The 16,833-nt window shown below is 49.0% G+C and overlaps 1 protein-coding gene and 1 long non-coding RNA gene across 2 annotated transcripts in view; both read left to right on the forward strand.

The window, feature by feature from the left end:
* The first annotated feature begins 321 nt into the window (after positions 1–321).
* On the forward strand, positions 322–2,414 carry LOC135876171 (uncharacterized). Its single transcript, XR_010561305.1, has 2 exons — positions 322–612; positions 1,985–2,414. It is a non-coding gene; the product is annotated as an uncharacterized LOC135876171 (long non-coding RNA).
* Positions 2,415–7,369: 4,955 nt separating this feature from the next.
* The window catches only part of DTD1 (D-aminoacyl-tRNA deacylase 1), a 111,059-nt gene continuing 101,595 nt past the window's right edge, over positions 7,370–16,833 (forward strand). Inside the window, exons 1-3 of the mRNA XM_065401779.1 lie at positions 7,370–7,458; positions 14,330–14,420; positions 16,438–16,673. Of these exons, the coding sequence (XP_065257851.1) occupies positions 7,416–7,458; positions 14,330–14,420; positions 16,438–16,673 (370 nt within the window). The 5' untranslated portion in view covers positions 7,370–7,415. The remainder of the gene's footprint in view (positions 7,459–14,329; positions 14,421–16,437; positions 16,674–16,833) is intronic.

Raw genomic sequence — 16,833 nt, forward strand, 5'->3', positions numbered from 1 at the left:
GGGAGTTTGGGTGCATGGAGCTGCGGGGACGGTGCTGGAGGCGGGGCTGGCGCGCGGAGCTCCTCCCCCCCCTTTTAGGGGCCCGGAGGTGGCTGCCTGTGATTTAGTTTTGCGGGGCCCCGGGCTGCAGCTCCTGCCTTAACCGGCCCCAGGGGCCCATGTCCGCGCACAGCTGCGGGTGTCCCCGCCCACACCGGGCACGGGGGCGGGGTCTCTGGGGAGGACCGGACCGGCCCCGCCCCGCCAGGACAGAGCGCCTGCGCGAGAGCGCGTTTGCTCCCGGAAGGAGCCAGCTTCCCCCCTCCCGCAGCCTTTGGGGGAGGCCGCACCCGATTGGTTCGCTGCGCGCAGCCAATAGGAGCGGGCGTTGTTGGCTGGCGGCGCGGCGCGGCCCGGTCCGGCCGAGGATGACACCGGAGCAGGCGCTGCGCTGGAAGGCGCGCTTTGCCGCCATGTACGCCCTGGGCAGCTGGACCCTCCTGGGCTCCATCGTCTACTACTACCGCGTGCAACCGCGCGAAGCAGCTCCCGCCGGGGACAGGCAGGGCCCGCCCGAGGCCTCCGCCGCCGCGCCTGCCGGGGCCGGATCTGCCTCTTGGGAGGCGGCGCTAGGTGGGGGTGGGGTTGTGTGTGTTGGGGTTGTGTTGTGTGTGTTTGTCCGGGGGGCTTTGGCCGCAGCGTGCGTGGTGCCCTTCCCCTGCCCCGTACCTACTGCTGCCTCCTGGGCAAGGGCTTCTCCTGCCCTGGCATTGCCCCGGGCTCTGGGTGCAGGGAACAGGGCCGCCCAGAGGATTCAGGGGGCCTGGGGCAAAGCAATTTCGGGGGCCCCCTTCCATAAAAAACAGTTGCAATACTATAGAACACTATATTCTCGTGGGGGCCCCTGCAGGGCCTGGGGCAAATTGCCCCACTTGCCCCCCCCCCCCCCCGGCGACCCGGGGGGGACGGACACTGGGTGGCCTCAGTGCACTCGCTGTTCTGGGTGCCAGACTGTGTGGCCACAATTGAACGTCGGAGCGATTAGTGGCGGCTGGAAGCGCTGGTGTTCAGAAACGTGACTACCAGCGTGCGCCGGCAGAGCCTCTGCTCCGATGGGGGGCGTGCCACCAGTTCTGCACCCACACTTAACTGTGCGTGTGTTTAACGGTGCCTGCAACAGGAGGGGGTCAAGGAAGGGCTCAGTAAATAGTTAGGCCCCAGTTCAGTTGGTGAGTTGTCTTTGCCTTGTAACTTGGAGGTGAGCTACAAAGGGCATAAGAGGGAGGGAAGCTTGCACCCATATTTGCTGCTGGATGATATATAAAGAAGTCTTGACAGTTTTGTTTCAAAAACATTTTGTTGGTTTTGGGTTAGAAATGTCACTAATGCCGAGGCTATTGAAAAACCCAGGATTGAGACACTGTTTGGCAAGTCTCAGCAGAGGGGCCAAACATGAATGATTTTGGAGATTGAGCTTTTCACTCCTAGGCTCTGTCTATACTGGATACACTTAAGGTGCTAAGAACCATTTTGGTGTCTCAACATGCTTGTAAAATACACCATGTCCACACACACAAAATCCATGTGGCTTACATGCGTGCCAGATATATTAAGGATTAGTCTTGCTTTCAGTTGTCTTGTAAATCTCCCCAGAATACACCCAAAATTTCAATCTGGTTTTATAACTGGTTGGCGGATAGTGCAGAAAAGGCTGTTAAGGTTATTCATTTGTTCCTGCCGTTTATCAGCATTATGGCTTAATAGTTCAGATGCCAGTACCAAACACCCTTTCAAATGTTTTAAATTTCATTTAGTACACACAAATTGGATTTTAAATTGTTTCTAAAAATGTCATTTATTTCTTCCTAAATTTTGGGAAGCAATTAAGTGAACCACAAACTGACTAAAAATATAGTTGTTACAGTAGTTGATACAACTGTGTTGGCAGCCAAAAGCAGGGAAACAAGAGTGCCTAAGAATGACTTTTTTTCTTTTTTTAAATTAGATGAAGAAAGAACACCTCCAAATGAAACACCAGCAGATGAATTTTTCCCGTCAACAATAACGTATAAAGAGAATCCTGTACCTTCTACAACTAGATGTATGATAATGTGAAATCATTCTTTGCAACCAGTGATGGCCCTGGTCCAGAAGAGTAACTGATCCTGAAAATTAGGAATTTGATATGTATACAAGAGAAATGGCTTGCTTGGACATGAAAAGTCTTTAGTTGAAGAGCAGGTTTTATTCTGTTTCAATTAAAAAAAAACCACACTCTCTCTCTCTCTCTCTCTCTCTCCCCTCTCCCCCACAAAAAACAACAAAGCCTAGTAAACCTTTTCAACTCTGTTAAAGACAGTGTTTTCCCAAAAACTCTTACCGGGCTGAAATATTAAACAAGTTACAAATTATTAAACTTCCTATAATTAAATCTGTATAGTTTGAAGTTTATTTTAATGATTTTGCACCCCATGTAGTGTCTACTAAATTAACATGATTGCCTCTGCTAGAGCTTTAGCTTTGATCAGGTAATAAGAAATTGCACAGAGTCAGTTTAGAGATTGTGAATGTGAGACAATCTTGGACACCAACTGCTCTTCGAGTAAAGTGAATTATATTTTACTTTGTTGGCTTTTGAGAGAGTCCTCATGTTATCTACTTCCAGTCCCATTTTCCAACTTTAATCCTTAAAGAAATATAGAAATTCAACTCTTAAAAACAAAATTAAGTGACTCAAGTGTACACCACTCAGTAGGAGTAACTCATCTCTTTTCCTAAAGGAGTGAAGTTAAAGGTGTAAATAGTGCCCAATATTAACTGCACTCTCACCAATAGCTATGTCCTTGTTCATGACTCAACTGTTCTACCAGGTCACTTTCTTGAAGCAATTTGTTTATATGTAAAGTTGCATTAGCAACAATTTAAAAGTGTGGCTCCCATCTGAAGAGCACCTCAGAGAGAATCACGCTACTTTACTCCACAGATCAGTTCACTATGTGTATTCAGAGTCACCTCTGTGTGTATACAGAGTTACTGTACTGGTAAAATGTATTTTTATTTCTCTTAGGCTTGGTCTACACTAACCCCCCAAATGGAACTAAGGTACGCAACTTCAGCTACGTGAATAACGTAGCTGAAGTTCGAAGTATCTTAGTTCGAACTTACCTCGGTCCACACGCGGCAGGCAGGCTCCCCCGTCGACTCCGCGGTACTCCTCTCGTCTAGCTGGAGTACCGCAGTCGACGGCGAGCACTTCCTGGTTCGACTTATCGCGTCCAGACAAGACGCGATAAGTCGAACCCAGAAGTTCGATCGCTCGCCGCCGAACTACCGGGTGAGTGTAGACATACCCTTAGCATTGCAGAGACAACACAGATATGGGAGACTGAGCTGGTCTGTTTTCTGGCTGGAACTTCAGCAAGAGAATTGTTAAGGCCTACGATAAAAATCAGAGTTATGCCTGAACATTTATTTTATTTACTACTGATATGTAACACCTGGCACTCGCCATACTCAAAATATTGTGCAAACATTGACTAGCCTTCTTGTATTACAAGTAACATCTGCGATCACTAACTGAAAAGAGTAGAGAAATATCTTTCTCTGTTTTCAGTTTGCTCATCTAGTGCTTTGACATTTTTCCTTGTGTTTGTGGCTCTTTCATACTGCAGTGGAGGAGAGATGCACATTAACTGCAAACATGGGGCAGGTGTACTTGAAGTTACTTCGACTTCAAGTTGATCATATCTTTTTACAAAGTACCATTTACAAAATCTTTACCAATGGGTTGTCTGCCATAATTGCATCTGGACTACAACTATATTATATCTCATCTGGGTTAGGGAAGATCAGTAAGCTGGAAAGAACAGAGTTTAATTTTCAGAGCTCAGCAGGATTTTATAGCAGTAGCAGCTATGGAATCAACTTTTTTTTTTTTTAACTTACTAATTGAACACACAAATCATAGAGCAGTAAATGTGAAATGCTATCTTTAGAATAACTTCAGATTGGGAATAGAGTAAAATCTTTAATCTCTTAAATCTTGATTGTTTTGCAGTAGTTAAAAAAATCTTAAAATTATAACGGGTGGGGGGAGAACATCTTCTGGATTAATCACAAAACTAGAAAATTTTAAAAGGCGGGTGCTTAAGAGACATTTTATGCTTCCTCTGCTGGATTTATAGTATTAAGTAACTAATCAGTATTCCCAAATCCATGTTGACAGCAGTGATGCTAATCCACAAGTAATTCATTTTTTATTACAGTTAGGCATTGTTTAAAGTGAAGTAGATTTAAAAAAACTATAAGAACAGCCATGAATTGAGCAGTATTTGAAACACAGGACAAAAAAATCAACTTTGTTTAGAAAAGAAATTCCTGCTTGAGGTATTGCCAAGGACTTTAAAACAAAAAACAGCTGTGTGTGTACTATCTTCAGGATAGTCAAACTCCATAACACAGAAGCCTTATACATTACCATCAACAGTTGCTAGTATGTAGTGTAGGTAAGGGATGAGTCCATCAGTGGAGATATTTGCATTTACTTTGAAAGGAATGTCTGTGCTGCTCTGTGAAATGGTGAATGAACAGCCAAAGAAAGCTTTTAGTAAGAGGGTGGAGGTGGAGTTTACTGAGTTAAAGAATCTAGCCCTGCTCCCATGGAAGACTATTATTGCAACCAAAGGCAGATTTCCATAAACACCTTTTAAATTAAGTCTGTATTTTAAGAAGCATGTAGGCCTAGTTAGGGAGTAATTGTGGAGGGGAAATGGGTCTTTCTATTTAGCCTGCTAATGAAATGCATCATCTTTCTTTGCCGAAAGAACTGTGTGGCGCACTTTAAATTATAAACCAGGTCAAGTCCTTATTCACCTTTTTTTCCCTTTAAAATGGACACAATCAACTTGAAATCTAGTCTTTTAAAAAAGAATTACGAGTAGTTTCAGGTACAACTATTTGACCTGAGTTCTGCTGCCAGTTTTTGCAGGCTTATATATTTTTTCCTATTTGTACATGGTTTCTCTCTCTCTGTTAACTGCCTGAAAAACGATGTGAACAAGGGAAACTGAACAGAAGAATGGCCATACTGGGTCAGACCAATGGTCCATCTAGCCCAATATCCTGTCTTCCGACAGTGGCCAATGCCAGGTTCCCCAGAGGGAATGAACAGAACAGATAATCATCAAGTGATCCATCCCCTGTCGCCCATTCCCAGTAGACAAAAAGTGCTATCAAAAGCATAAAGACATTTTTCAGATAGAAATGCAATGGCAAAGCTTTACCACAGCCTTCCCTCCAATTTTCTACCTCAGTTATTGTCATCTTATCGGATGTGGAGCTTGCCAAACCCATTTGCAGCAGGCTCAGTGAAGGTTAGCTATGACTTTCCCTTGGAGAAATTACTCCCCATCTTCTGAACACACACAATTCATTAGTTCCATGCTGTTTCCCAGGCCCTGCCCCTACCTCCTCAAAACCACCACCACCAAGAATTAATTAGTTCATATTTCTACCATCTCGTGCTTCCTCCTCTCTCAACACTTGGGACTCTTCAGAGTGACTCCCCTGCCTGTCAGTTGTTCCTCGCTTTAGTGGTGGTGCCAGCACCAATGTTTTGCAGTCTTTGGTTGGGTAGAAGATGGGTCCTTCTGGTGGTGGACTAGGTGGTCAGCTGGAGAATGAGTTTTCTTAGTGGGGAGGTCTCTCCTGGAAGATGAGAGAGCAGGTTTCCTCCAGGCTGGTGGGAGGGGTTGTGATAGGAATGGCTTTAGTGTGGAGCCGGGCAGGTATGGCAGGGAGGAAGCCAGGAGGCAGTAGTAAGAGGATTCCTACTTACTGTAGCAGCAGCTTGATTCTGTCTCCATATGGTGCTGTTAGAGTGGGGTGGGGTGTGGGGCTTACAAGAACTATGTTGTATCTCCCCAATACACACCTAGTGGCACTGGTGGGGAATGAAAGAAGGGACTTCCTTGGGCAATAGTGACTGCTTTCTAGAGAGGGTTGGCCACTAACAAGCAGAGCTGACCTTGGCAGTGTTTGGGTAGATTGTGAATAATTTCTTTGCTGCTTTTCCTTTCCCAAATTTACCCAAATTCTGTGATTATCCCACTACTTCGCATATGGGTGGTCTGCCGATCTGGGGTGGGTAGTAAAATTATTCTTTAGGGTACTCCCCAATCGTGACTAATTGTGTGGGTGGGCACTTTAGATCCTTTAAGCCTTACTTCTTTCCTTAACATATGGTTTCATGTTTTCAAGCCTGACTTCTCATGGAAAAAGTCACGTGCCTTCCTTTTTTGTTTAACAAAGCTGAGATTCAGCTTTTTAGGGCCCAAGGATGGCTCAGTTATCAATGGGCTTGAACTACGATGGCTTATGACAGTGTAGTCACATTCTTTTTTGGGCTAACATTTTGTATTCCAGAATCTGGCCAAAGTCAGAGAAGACCATCCCGATTTCTCAGAGGGCAGGTCCACTGTGGGGCTAGGTGGCATACTTAGTATTGTCCTTAAAGTTCAGTGCTGTGCTGAACTTGAAAAGGCTCTCTACCTCAATGCCTTCTGCTCTGTCTTTAAAACCACCCTTAGCATATGCTGTCAAGTGGGTAAGCTAAAGACCACTGGGAAGTGGCGGCAAAAAATTATTCTCAGGAATTTTGTGGTGAAAGTGGCCATTTCTGTGGCAACAGAATAGTGGCATGCACAGAGCGCTGTTTAATGTGGTCACTTGAGTGGTGTTAACATAAATGTGGAGGAAGACCAATCACAAAGCTAAAACCAGGATCTCTCACCTGTGTGTATATATCCCTTACATTAAAAACAGCCAGGCTCAATAGCGGTCTTTCTGCTGACTCAGAGCATCAGAACCTGCTCCCTTATGTCCAAGCCTGGCTTTGTATCTGTGAAGCAAGATCCTCTCCCGACCTTTGTACCTGAGCAAACATCCTGATTTCATTTTCAAGGAAGACAGTATTTCCCACTCCTGCAGGGAGTGTCCCCCATTCTAGGGGGACTGCCCCCCATTTCCCACTCCTATAGGAAGTATCCGTCACTCCCTACTCCTATAGGGAGTGTCCCTCATTCTCTCTATGGGGTCTGCCGCAATTCCTCCCCTATCGGGCCTGTCCCCTTTCTATCCCTCTTTCTATAGGGGCTGCTGCCCCCCCCCCCCCCCCCCAGGACTATTCCTCCGTTCCTCCCCTATGGGGAATGGCCCCTATTCTCTCCATAGGGGCTGTCCCGTTCCCCTCCCTCCACAGGGGCAGAGCTCATCGCCGACCCGCTGCGGGCGGCCCCCCCGCGATGGCTCCCGGCCGGGACGGGCCCGGGGCCGGGCTGCTGCAGTGCCCGCTGGGGCCTGGAGGGGGCGGCCGCGGCCGCTGATTCCGGATCCCGCCGCTGATCCCCGGCCGGGCCTGGCTCCGCGACCTCGGCACCATGAAGGCGATAATCCAGCGGGTCACCCAGGCCAGTGTGACAGGTCAGTGCCGGGCCGCGCCCCTCTCCCGGCCGGGCCCCGGCTTCGCCCTTCTGCCCCCCGGCCATCGGGGACCGTCCCCTGTCCCCCGGTCCTTCCTCCTCCCCCCCCTCCCCATGTACTTCTCCCCGTCCTTCCCCTGCACCCCCTGTCCTTCCCCTGCACCCCCTTCCCCATATACCCCTTCCCCGTCCTTCCCTCTGCACCCCCCCGGTCCTTCCTCCCCCCTCTGCATCCCCTTCCCCATGTACCCTCCTCCCCTTGCACCCCCTTCCCCGGGATTCCCTCTGCACCCCCGTCCTTCCCCTGCACCCCCATATATCCCTTCCCGGTCCTTCCCCCTGCACCCCCCGTCCTTCCCCTGCACCCCCTTCCCCATATACCCCTTCCCCATCCTTCCCTCTGCACCCCCCCGGTCCTTCCTCCCCCCTCTGCATCCCCTTCCCCATGTACCCTCCTCCCCTTGCACCCCCTTCCCCGGGATTCCCTCTGCACCCCCGTCCTTCCCCTGCACCCCCATATATCCCTTCCCGGTCCTTCCCCCTGCACCCCCCGTCCTTCCCCTGCACCCCCTTCCCCATATACCCCTTCCCCATCCTTCCCTCTGCACCCCCCCGGTCCTTCCTCCCCCCTCTGCATCCCCTTCCCCATGTACCCTCCTCCCCTTGCACCCCCTTCCCCGGGATTCCCTCTGCACCCCCGTCCTTCCCCTGCACCCCCATATATCCCTTCCCGGTCCTTCCCCCTGCACCCCCCGTCCTTCCCCTGCACCCTCTTCCCCATATATCCCTTCCCCCTGCACCCCTGTCCTTCCCCTGCACCCCCATATATCCCTTCCCGGTCCTTCCCCCTGCACCCCCCGTCCTTCCCCTGCACCCCCTTCCCCATATACCCCTTCCCCATCCTTCCCTCTGCACCCCCCCGGTCCTTCCTCCCCCCTCTGCATCCCCTTCCCCATGTACCCTCCTCCCCTTGCACCCCCTTCCCCGGGATTCCCTCTGCACCCCCGTCCTTCCCCTGCACCCCCATATATCCCTTCCCGGTCCTTCCCCCTGCACCCCCCGTCCTTCCCCTGCACCCTCTTCCCCATATATCCCTTCCCCCTGCACCCCTGTCCTTCCCCTGCACCCCCTTCCCCGTCCTTCCCCTTGCACCCCCTTCCCCATATACCCCTTCCCCGTCCTTCCCCTGCTCCCTGTCCTTCCTCCTCCCCTTGCACCCCCTTCCCCGTCCTTCCCCTGCACCCCCTTCCCCATATATCCCTTCCCCGTCCTTCCCTCTGCACCCCCTTCCCCATATATCCCTTCCCCGTCCTTCCCCTGCACCCCCTTCCCCATATATCCCTTCCCCGTCCTTCCCCTGCACCCCCTTCCCCATATATCCCTTCCCCGTCCTTCCCCTGCACCCCCTTCCCCATATATCCCTTCCCTGTCCTTCCCTCTGCACCCCCTTCCCCATATATCCCACCCCCGTCCTTCCCCTTGCACCCCCTTCCCCATATACCCCTTCCCCGTCCTTCCCCCTGCACCCCCGTCTTTCCCCTGCACCCTCTTCCCCATGTAGCCTCCTCCCCTTGCACCCCCTCCCCATGTACTCCTCCCCGTCCTTCCCCTGCACACCCGTCCTTCCCCTGCACCCCCTTCCCCATATACCCCTTCCCCGTCCTTCCCCTGCACCCCCTTCCCCATATATCCCTTCCCCCTGCACCACCTGTCCTTCCCCTGCCCCCTGTCCTTCCTCCTCCCCTTGCACCCCCCTTCCCCATCCTTCCCCCTGCACCCCCCCGGTCCTTCCTCCTCCCCTTGCACCCCCTTCCCCGTCCTTCCCCCTGCACCCCCCGTTCTTCCCCTGCACCCCCCGTCCTTCCCCTGCTCCCTGTCCTTCTTCCTCCCCTTGCACCCCCTTCCCCGTCCTTCCCTCTGCACCCCCTTCCCCATATACCCCTTCCCCGTCCTTCCCCATATATCCCTTCCCCGTCCTTCCCTCTGCACACCGTCCCCGTCCTTCCCCTGCCCCCTGTCCTTCCTCCTCCCCTTGCACCCCCCTTCCCTGTCCTTCCCCCTGCACCCCCTCCGCCATGTACCCCCGTCCTTCCCCTGCCCCCTCCCCCATTTACCCCCTCCCATTGCACCCCCTTCCCCATGTACCCCTTTCCCGTCCTTCCGTCTGCACCCCCCGCCCTTCCCCTGCACCCCTTTCCCCATGTACCCCCTGCACCCTCTTCCCCGTCTTTCCCTCTGCACCCTCTTCCCCATATACCCCTTCCCCGTCCTCCCCATGTACCCCCTCCGCATGTACCCCCTCCCCTTGCATCCCCTTCCCCATATACCCCTTCCCCATCCTTCCCCCTGCACCCACCGGTCCTTCCTCCTCCCCTTGCACCCCCTTCCCCGTCCTTCCCTCTGCACCCCCCATCCTTCCCCTGCACCCCCTCCCCGTGTACCTCCTGCACCCCCTTCCCCGTCCTTCCCCCTGCACCTCCTGTACTTCCTCCTCCCTCTGCATCCCCTTCCCCACATACCCCTTCCTCATCCTTCTCTCAGCACCTCCTCCCCATGTACCCCCTGCACCCCCTTCCCTGTCCTTCCCCCTGCACCCCCTGTCCTTCCTCCTCCCCTTGCACCCCCTTCCCCGTCCTTCCCTCTGCACCCCCTGTCCTTCCTCCTCCCCTTGCACCCCCTTCCCCGTCCTTCCCTCTGCACCCCCTGTCCTTCCTCCTCCCCTTGCACCCCCTTCCCCATGTACCCCCCTTTGCACCCTCTCCGTCCTTCCTCCTCCCCTTGCACCCCCTTCCCCGTCCTTCCCCAGCCCCCTGTCCTTCCTCCTCCCCCTTCCCTATGTACCCCCCTCCACTTGCACCCCCCTCCCCGTCCTTCCGCCTGCACCTCCTGTACTTCCTCCTCCCCTTGCACCCCCTGCCCCCTTTCCCCATCCTTCCCCTGCCCCCTGTCCTTCCTCCTCCCCTTGCACCTCTTCCCCACATACCCCTTCCCGTCCTTCCCCTTGCACCCTCTCCCCTTGTACCCTTCCCCTATGTATCCCTTTCCTGTCCTTCCCTCTGCACCCCCCGTTTTTCCCCCTGCACCCCTTCCCCATCCTTCCCCTGCACCCCCTGTTCTTCCTCCTCCCCCTGCACCCTCCTTCCCCATGTACCCTTCCCCATCCTTCCCCTGCACCCGTTCTTCCCCCTGCACACCCCTCCCCGTCCTTCCCCCTGCACACCCCTCCCCATGTACCCCTCCCTCTTGCACCCTCTCCCCTTGCATGTCCTGTCCTTATCTCTCCCCTTGCACTCTGTCCTCCCCCGCTGTCCTTCCCATCCTTCACAGCACCCCATGTCCTACCCTCCCTCAGCACCCTCACCCCCTGCACCTTGTGTCCTTCCCACCCACCTGCATTCCCACTCTCCCCTGCACCCCTGTCCTTCCCACTCTCCCGTGCATCCCATCTCCTTCCCACCCACCCATCAGCCCCTGCATCCGCTATCCCACCCACATCTGCCCCTGGCCCCCACTGACCTTCCCACCCACATACCCGCAAATGCTGCCCCTGCACTCCTACACACTGTTCCACCTCTGCACCCACCCACACTCCCCAGCACCCAGTGTCCCTCCCGCCCCCACTGTCCTACCCACCCACATACCCATTCCCACATTCCCTGTACCCACCATTCATCCCACCCACTGGCCCCCTCAGCCCACTTATGCATCTACAATCCATCCCACCCAACTGTTCCTCCCCCCCCCCCACACATACTGGCCCACCCACCCATTCTCTTTACTAAACCTTGAGTAAACCACTACGAAGCTTTCCGAGACGAGCCCCATCACCTTGTGCTGAGTCAAAGCTTTCATTCAAAATCTCCTTCAAGATTAAAAACAAAATAAAAACCCTTCTAAATGTTAATGCTGCCTTCCTGAGCCTGCAGCCAGCCCCAGTGCCTCTGCTGCTGCTCAGTGCTTTGCTGAGTTGTGCCACAAAGAGAACAGACCAGGGCCCCCTTGGTTCTCTCTGCTGATGTTTAGGACCTTTGGACAGCCGCGGAGCCCACAGCACTAAAGTGAAACCATTCTGTTGCAGTTGGGTAAATCTCAGAGCAGCTGTGGGAGCAGGCACTATAGCTATTCACTGGGGGAGAATGACTCGAAGAAAAGGTTGAATAGTGGAGAGAGCACTGGACAGGGACTTGTGAGTCCTGGGTTCTATTCCTAGCTCTGCCCCTGGGTTGCTGGGTCACCTTGGGCAAGTTATTTCACTTCTACATGCCTCAGTTTCCCCATCTGTAAAATGGAGATAATGATTTGTAACTCCTTTATATAGTGCTTTGCGATCTACTGATGAAAAGCGTTACAGACGCCCCCCGGTTTACGCAAACCTGACTTACGCAAATCTGCACTTACGGAAACAGTTCCGTAAACTAGAAATAGGAGGGTTTTATTGGTTTTTTTTTTTTTTTTTTGCGTAATGGTTGGGTATACGTTTCCGACTTATGCAAAATTCGAGTTACGCAAGGTGTTCCGGAACGGAACACTTGCGTAAGTCGGGGAGCGTCTGTATATGTATTATCATTATTCTCCCATTGCTACATTCGGCTACACTTCCTCTCTGGGAGCCTCCCAATGAAGTTCAAAGTTTTGTTGTTGGTGTAGATTGATAAAAGGCCCCTTTCAGTGAAGGAACTGATTGATGTGTACTTCCAGCATGACTGCTACATTTGATTTGACCTGACCTGCTCATAACCTATCTCGTTCAGTTTGCATAGTCCAGAGGGCAGGTTGTCTGTCTGTCTGTCTTCTATTTGGTGGAACTCCCTCTACAAATTAATTATTTTCTGTTTACTTTTAGTCTTAGTTGTTCAACACACTTCTGTCTTTTGTGTCCTTACTGTTATTCACTGATACCTGGGAATATTGCTGCATAAATCAATTATAACAACACGACTGTAGTTGCATGTTGGATTAACTGCCGACTGTTATCGATTACAGCGGGGCTTTGCTGATCTGCATCTAGCCAAGAGGTTGCAGTTGTCTCTTCTGGATGCAGACCTCACTGCTGGGATCCAGGCCTTCATCACTTTTTGTTCTGTGTTTGTACAGCACCTATGACAGCAGGGCACTGGTACATAACTAGGGATCCGAGATGTTACTTCAGGACACATGATAATAATAGTGCAATACATTCAATTTGGGGCTCCCCCTTAAGTCCATCTGGAAACTGAAGCAGACCGTCAATACGGCAGCCCACTTGTATCTTACGTGGAGCACGGCACCAGTGCTCTGTGATCCACACTGATTACCTGCTGATTTGTGGGTGGGATTTAAGGTGTTGGCTTTGACCCATAAAGCCATAAGTGGCTTGGGACATGCCTATCTGAGGGAAATACAGTTGAGATCAGCAGAGGTGCTTGAATTGGTGACCTCTCAGTAGCAATCAGAGGAGGCTGGGTACAAGATAGTCTCCATGAAGGGCCTTCAGCTCTACAATTTGCTCCTTCCAAACCCTCATCGGAAATTGTCCAAATCTATTGACCCTCCAGGTGCGCTACGCAGCCAGTCACTTCTTGTAGGCATGCTGGAGGGTGGGTAAGGTTCTGTTCATGGCTTTGACTCTCATCTTTCATGGCATTTTATATTCTGTTTCGTGGGTAGCTGCTGGCTTTTTTTCTTGTTTGTACAGGTATGGTTGTGTTTTTAAACCAATATTAACATGCGCTTAGCTCAGTGGGTTTTTTTAGATGATGTATAAATCTAAATAAAATAATCCTAGCCATGACTACGGGTTCTCATTAAAATCACTTTTTATCTCTCTGAGCATATTACAGTGGGCCTAGAGAGACATATTTTATTTTAGATGTCATGAAACTGATATTTGTTTTCATGCGGTTGGGTAGAATTGGCCCATTTATACCAAGATCTGTTTTCGGAGATAGATTCGAAGGCCAGAAGGGACCATTGTGATTATCTCGTCTGACTTTCTGCATAACAAGGTCACAGGATGTCCTCGTATTAATTCCTGCTTCAAGTTCAATAGCTGTGCTTGTATTAGAGTATTACATTTAGAAAAAACACTCAAAAAACCCCCAAACCACTCAGGACCCTGTAGATTGCTCAGCCAACTTGAGAGCTGTAGAGAACACTTGGTCTCAGCTTAGGGCCTTAACCTCTGCACCATAATGCTTGTCTCTTTGCAAATCTTGAAAAACCAAAACATTGAATGCAACTTTTTTTTTGCAGTGAAAACGACAAAAAAAAATCAATCTATTAAAAATGTTAATTTTTGTAGGGACTTCTGCAATGCAGAAATCAAATGAGTTTATTGATTTCATACAGTTGGGTAAATTTTCCAAGAATTTTTTCATGTTCTTAACCACGTGCCTCGCATTGACTATAATGAGAATTGCTGTGCTAAAACTTTCCATGCAATGTTTTGAAACACTGGAGCAAGCATGTTGAGCTGCCAAATCGCCTCTTCATTTAGCAAATCAATTTCATGAGAGGCAAGGGGCTGATATTTTGTAACTCTCAAAAGAAAGGGGGGGGCCACTAAATATTGCCTTTAAACCGATGATAGAAATGTATACCGGGGAGTAAACATTTGGAATGCTGGTATGGCGTGTGTACATGTTCTGATTTTTCTTACAAGTAATTTTAGCATCTTGCAATGCTGTAAGGTAATTCTCCTTTCACAGAAATGACTTTCAGTCCTCTATAAAATTGAATTGGTGTACATGCTGTAGACAGCTAGTTAACTCTTTAAATTCAAGTGACATTTCCAGAAAGTGTTTATTGTACCATTGCCTGTTGGAATTGATGCTTGCATGTGACATAAAACCAGATAGTGTGTTAATTTCACACTCTTTTTTGTTGTCCTGCAGTGGGTGGGGAACAAATAAGTTCCATTGGACGAGGCATCTGTGTGTTGCTGGGTATTTCTTTGGAAGATACTCACAAAGAGCTAGAACACATGTAAGTCATGACATGCATTGAGTGTTCCCTTTTAATTCCTGTTTATTCATATGTTACTAACTCCAAATCAGTAATATCAGAACTATATTCAAAAAGTGGCCTCTTGCTGTAGGAAAATGTGAGTTTCTCCATGTTCTTTTTTTTATGTTACACTTTGATTGTGGGCCTCCTGGTTATAAGAACGAAGAGTACTTGTGGCACCTTACAGACTAACAAATATAGTTTCACTTCATTTTATGCAGCACTGTGGAAAAGTCTCCCCAAAACAAATAAACCAACCACTACATGTTTTCCACAGAAAATAACCTCCCATTATTTTTTTCTGGGTGTTATAGTTGTTTTAAAAATTTCTACTGTATGTCACTATAAACTGTTTACGTTAACATACAACATATTTGAAAGATTTTGTGATACTAGGAGTCTTAGGATCTCTTTTCAATCTGCACATGAAAACTTTAGCACTTTGTTAAGTCAAACAAGAAAGAGTAAGAAAACTGAAGACATGTCTAGAGAGGGAAGGAGAAGGGGAATGAAATAGGTGAAATCATTGGTGATTAGAGAGAAGAGTGGAGAATGGGTGAAATCAACTGTCATTGGATGCTGAAGAGAGAATGGTGCGTGGAGTTGTGAACTGTATTGGGGCTTGACTTGTTAGAATCTAAAATTTTTAGAAGATGGGCAGGAAATTTGAAAATGTGCTTCTGTGTAAAGCTGGGCTACCTTATCTCACTTTTCCTATCTTCAAAGTGTGTTCAATTCACTGAGTCACTTTATCTCATACTTGCTTTAGTAACCGTGAAAGCTGGTGATCAATACTGCACATGGGTGATTAGAATGTAGAGATTCCCAAACTCCAAGGGATTAATTTCTCTGACTCAACGTATATGAAGTTGAATAAAGAGTCAGGAAACAAACAATTGAAGGGACTGAACTATTGAAGAGAGAGAATTATTCTTAAATAAAATATAAACATGGTCCAGGATTGCTAAGAGAAAAAATGACAAACTGGTTTAACCAGATTCTTCAAGTGCCATTGAATGAAACTTTCTCTGTTGATCCTGCAAGTGAGACAATTTTAATGCTGTCACATCTGCTAAGTGCAGCAGTGATGATGATGATGATGATGATGATTTAAGTTCCCGCCGCAGGCCTTCCAGCAGTCTTTAATCAGCAGCTCGATTCAGGAGCAGTTTCTGTTGCTTTGACACTCAGAGATTCTTGAACATCAATATGTGACTGCGCCATAAAACAGCTGAAAGGCAAAGCCTTACGCTTGATGATAAGTGCGTTCCAAGTTTAGGCTAATAACATCCTTTTCAGTGTGGGACAAAATGATCAATTTCAAGTGATGACTGTAGTGTTTTGCCCTGGATTTACTTCTCCAGACAAACTGAAACTGGCAGGGCTCATTACTGGGTGCTGCAAGTGATGAAACAGAGTAAACGTTAAAGGAAGAACTTAAAAGAATCAGGATGGATGGGAATGGAGTATTATTATTGATCGAACACTAGAAATGAACCAACAATGCATACATATAGAGGGGGCAATTGCATCTCTGCTGACGACTATTGTTGGGCCCAGTTCATAGTTGCCCTGTGGCCCATTTGTGTGCCCAGTCCAGGCAGTTGGTTCTGTTTTCTAAATCAGTTTTACCCCCTCAAATAAACCATTGTCCTCCACAATCAATTAATTTTGCTTCCAAATTATTTATCCCCAAATGTTTAAGAGAAGGCTTTTATACAAATAGCATGATGAGTTTGTAAGGGCTTTCATGCCTATGGTTCTGTATGTGTGATATTGATAAGACTCCCCTTTTTTAGGGGAAGGGATGAATGAATGGCTTGTATCTTTGCCATTTGTGATCAAATACCTGTACATATATATTATAATATATATCTTGTTACCTGTGCTTGTATCAATACCTGTGTGCCGTTCACATCTGTTAACCTTACACATGATGATTCGGAATGAGCCGAGGTCATGCAAGTAGCCTTCCTTGTTCTTTTTCTCTTCACAGGGTTCGCAAGATTTTAAACTTGCGTGTGTTCGAAGACGAAAGCGGCAAACACTGGTCTAAAAGCGTGATGGATAAACAGTATGAGGTGCTTTGTGTCAGCCAGTTTACTCTGCAGTGCATCCTGAAAGGAAACAAACCAGACTATCACATGGCTATGCCTGCAGAGCAAGCAGAGTCTTTCTACAACAACTTCCTAGAACAACTTAAAAAAGCCTACAAACCAGAGCTCATTAAAGGTAAGGTAGACCCGGGATGTTTGAAAAAGGGGTACTTAAAAAATGTTGTGGGTGACTTTTGTCTTTCCCATTTAGGGTAGAACTGAGTCCTTTCTGGGGTTTAACCCCAGTCTTTAATGTCGCCAGCAAAAGCTGCTTACATAGATTGCTCCCTAAGAGT

This window comes from Emys orbicularis, chromosome 3, assembly GCF_028017835.1.
Source record: "Emys orbicularis isolate rEmyOrb1 chromosome 3, rEmyOrb1.hap1, whole genome shotgun sequence".
Taxonomy (NCBI): Eukaryota; Metazoa; Chordata; order Testudines; family Emydidae; genus Emys; species Emys orbicularis.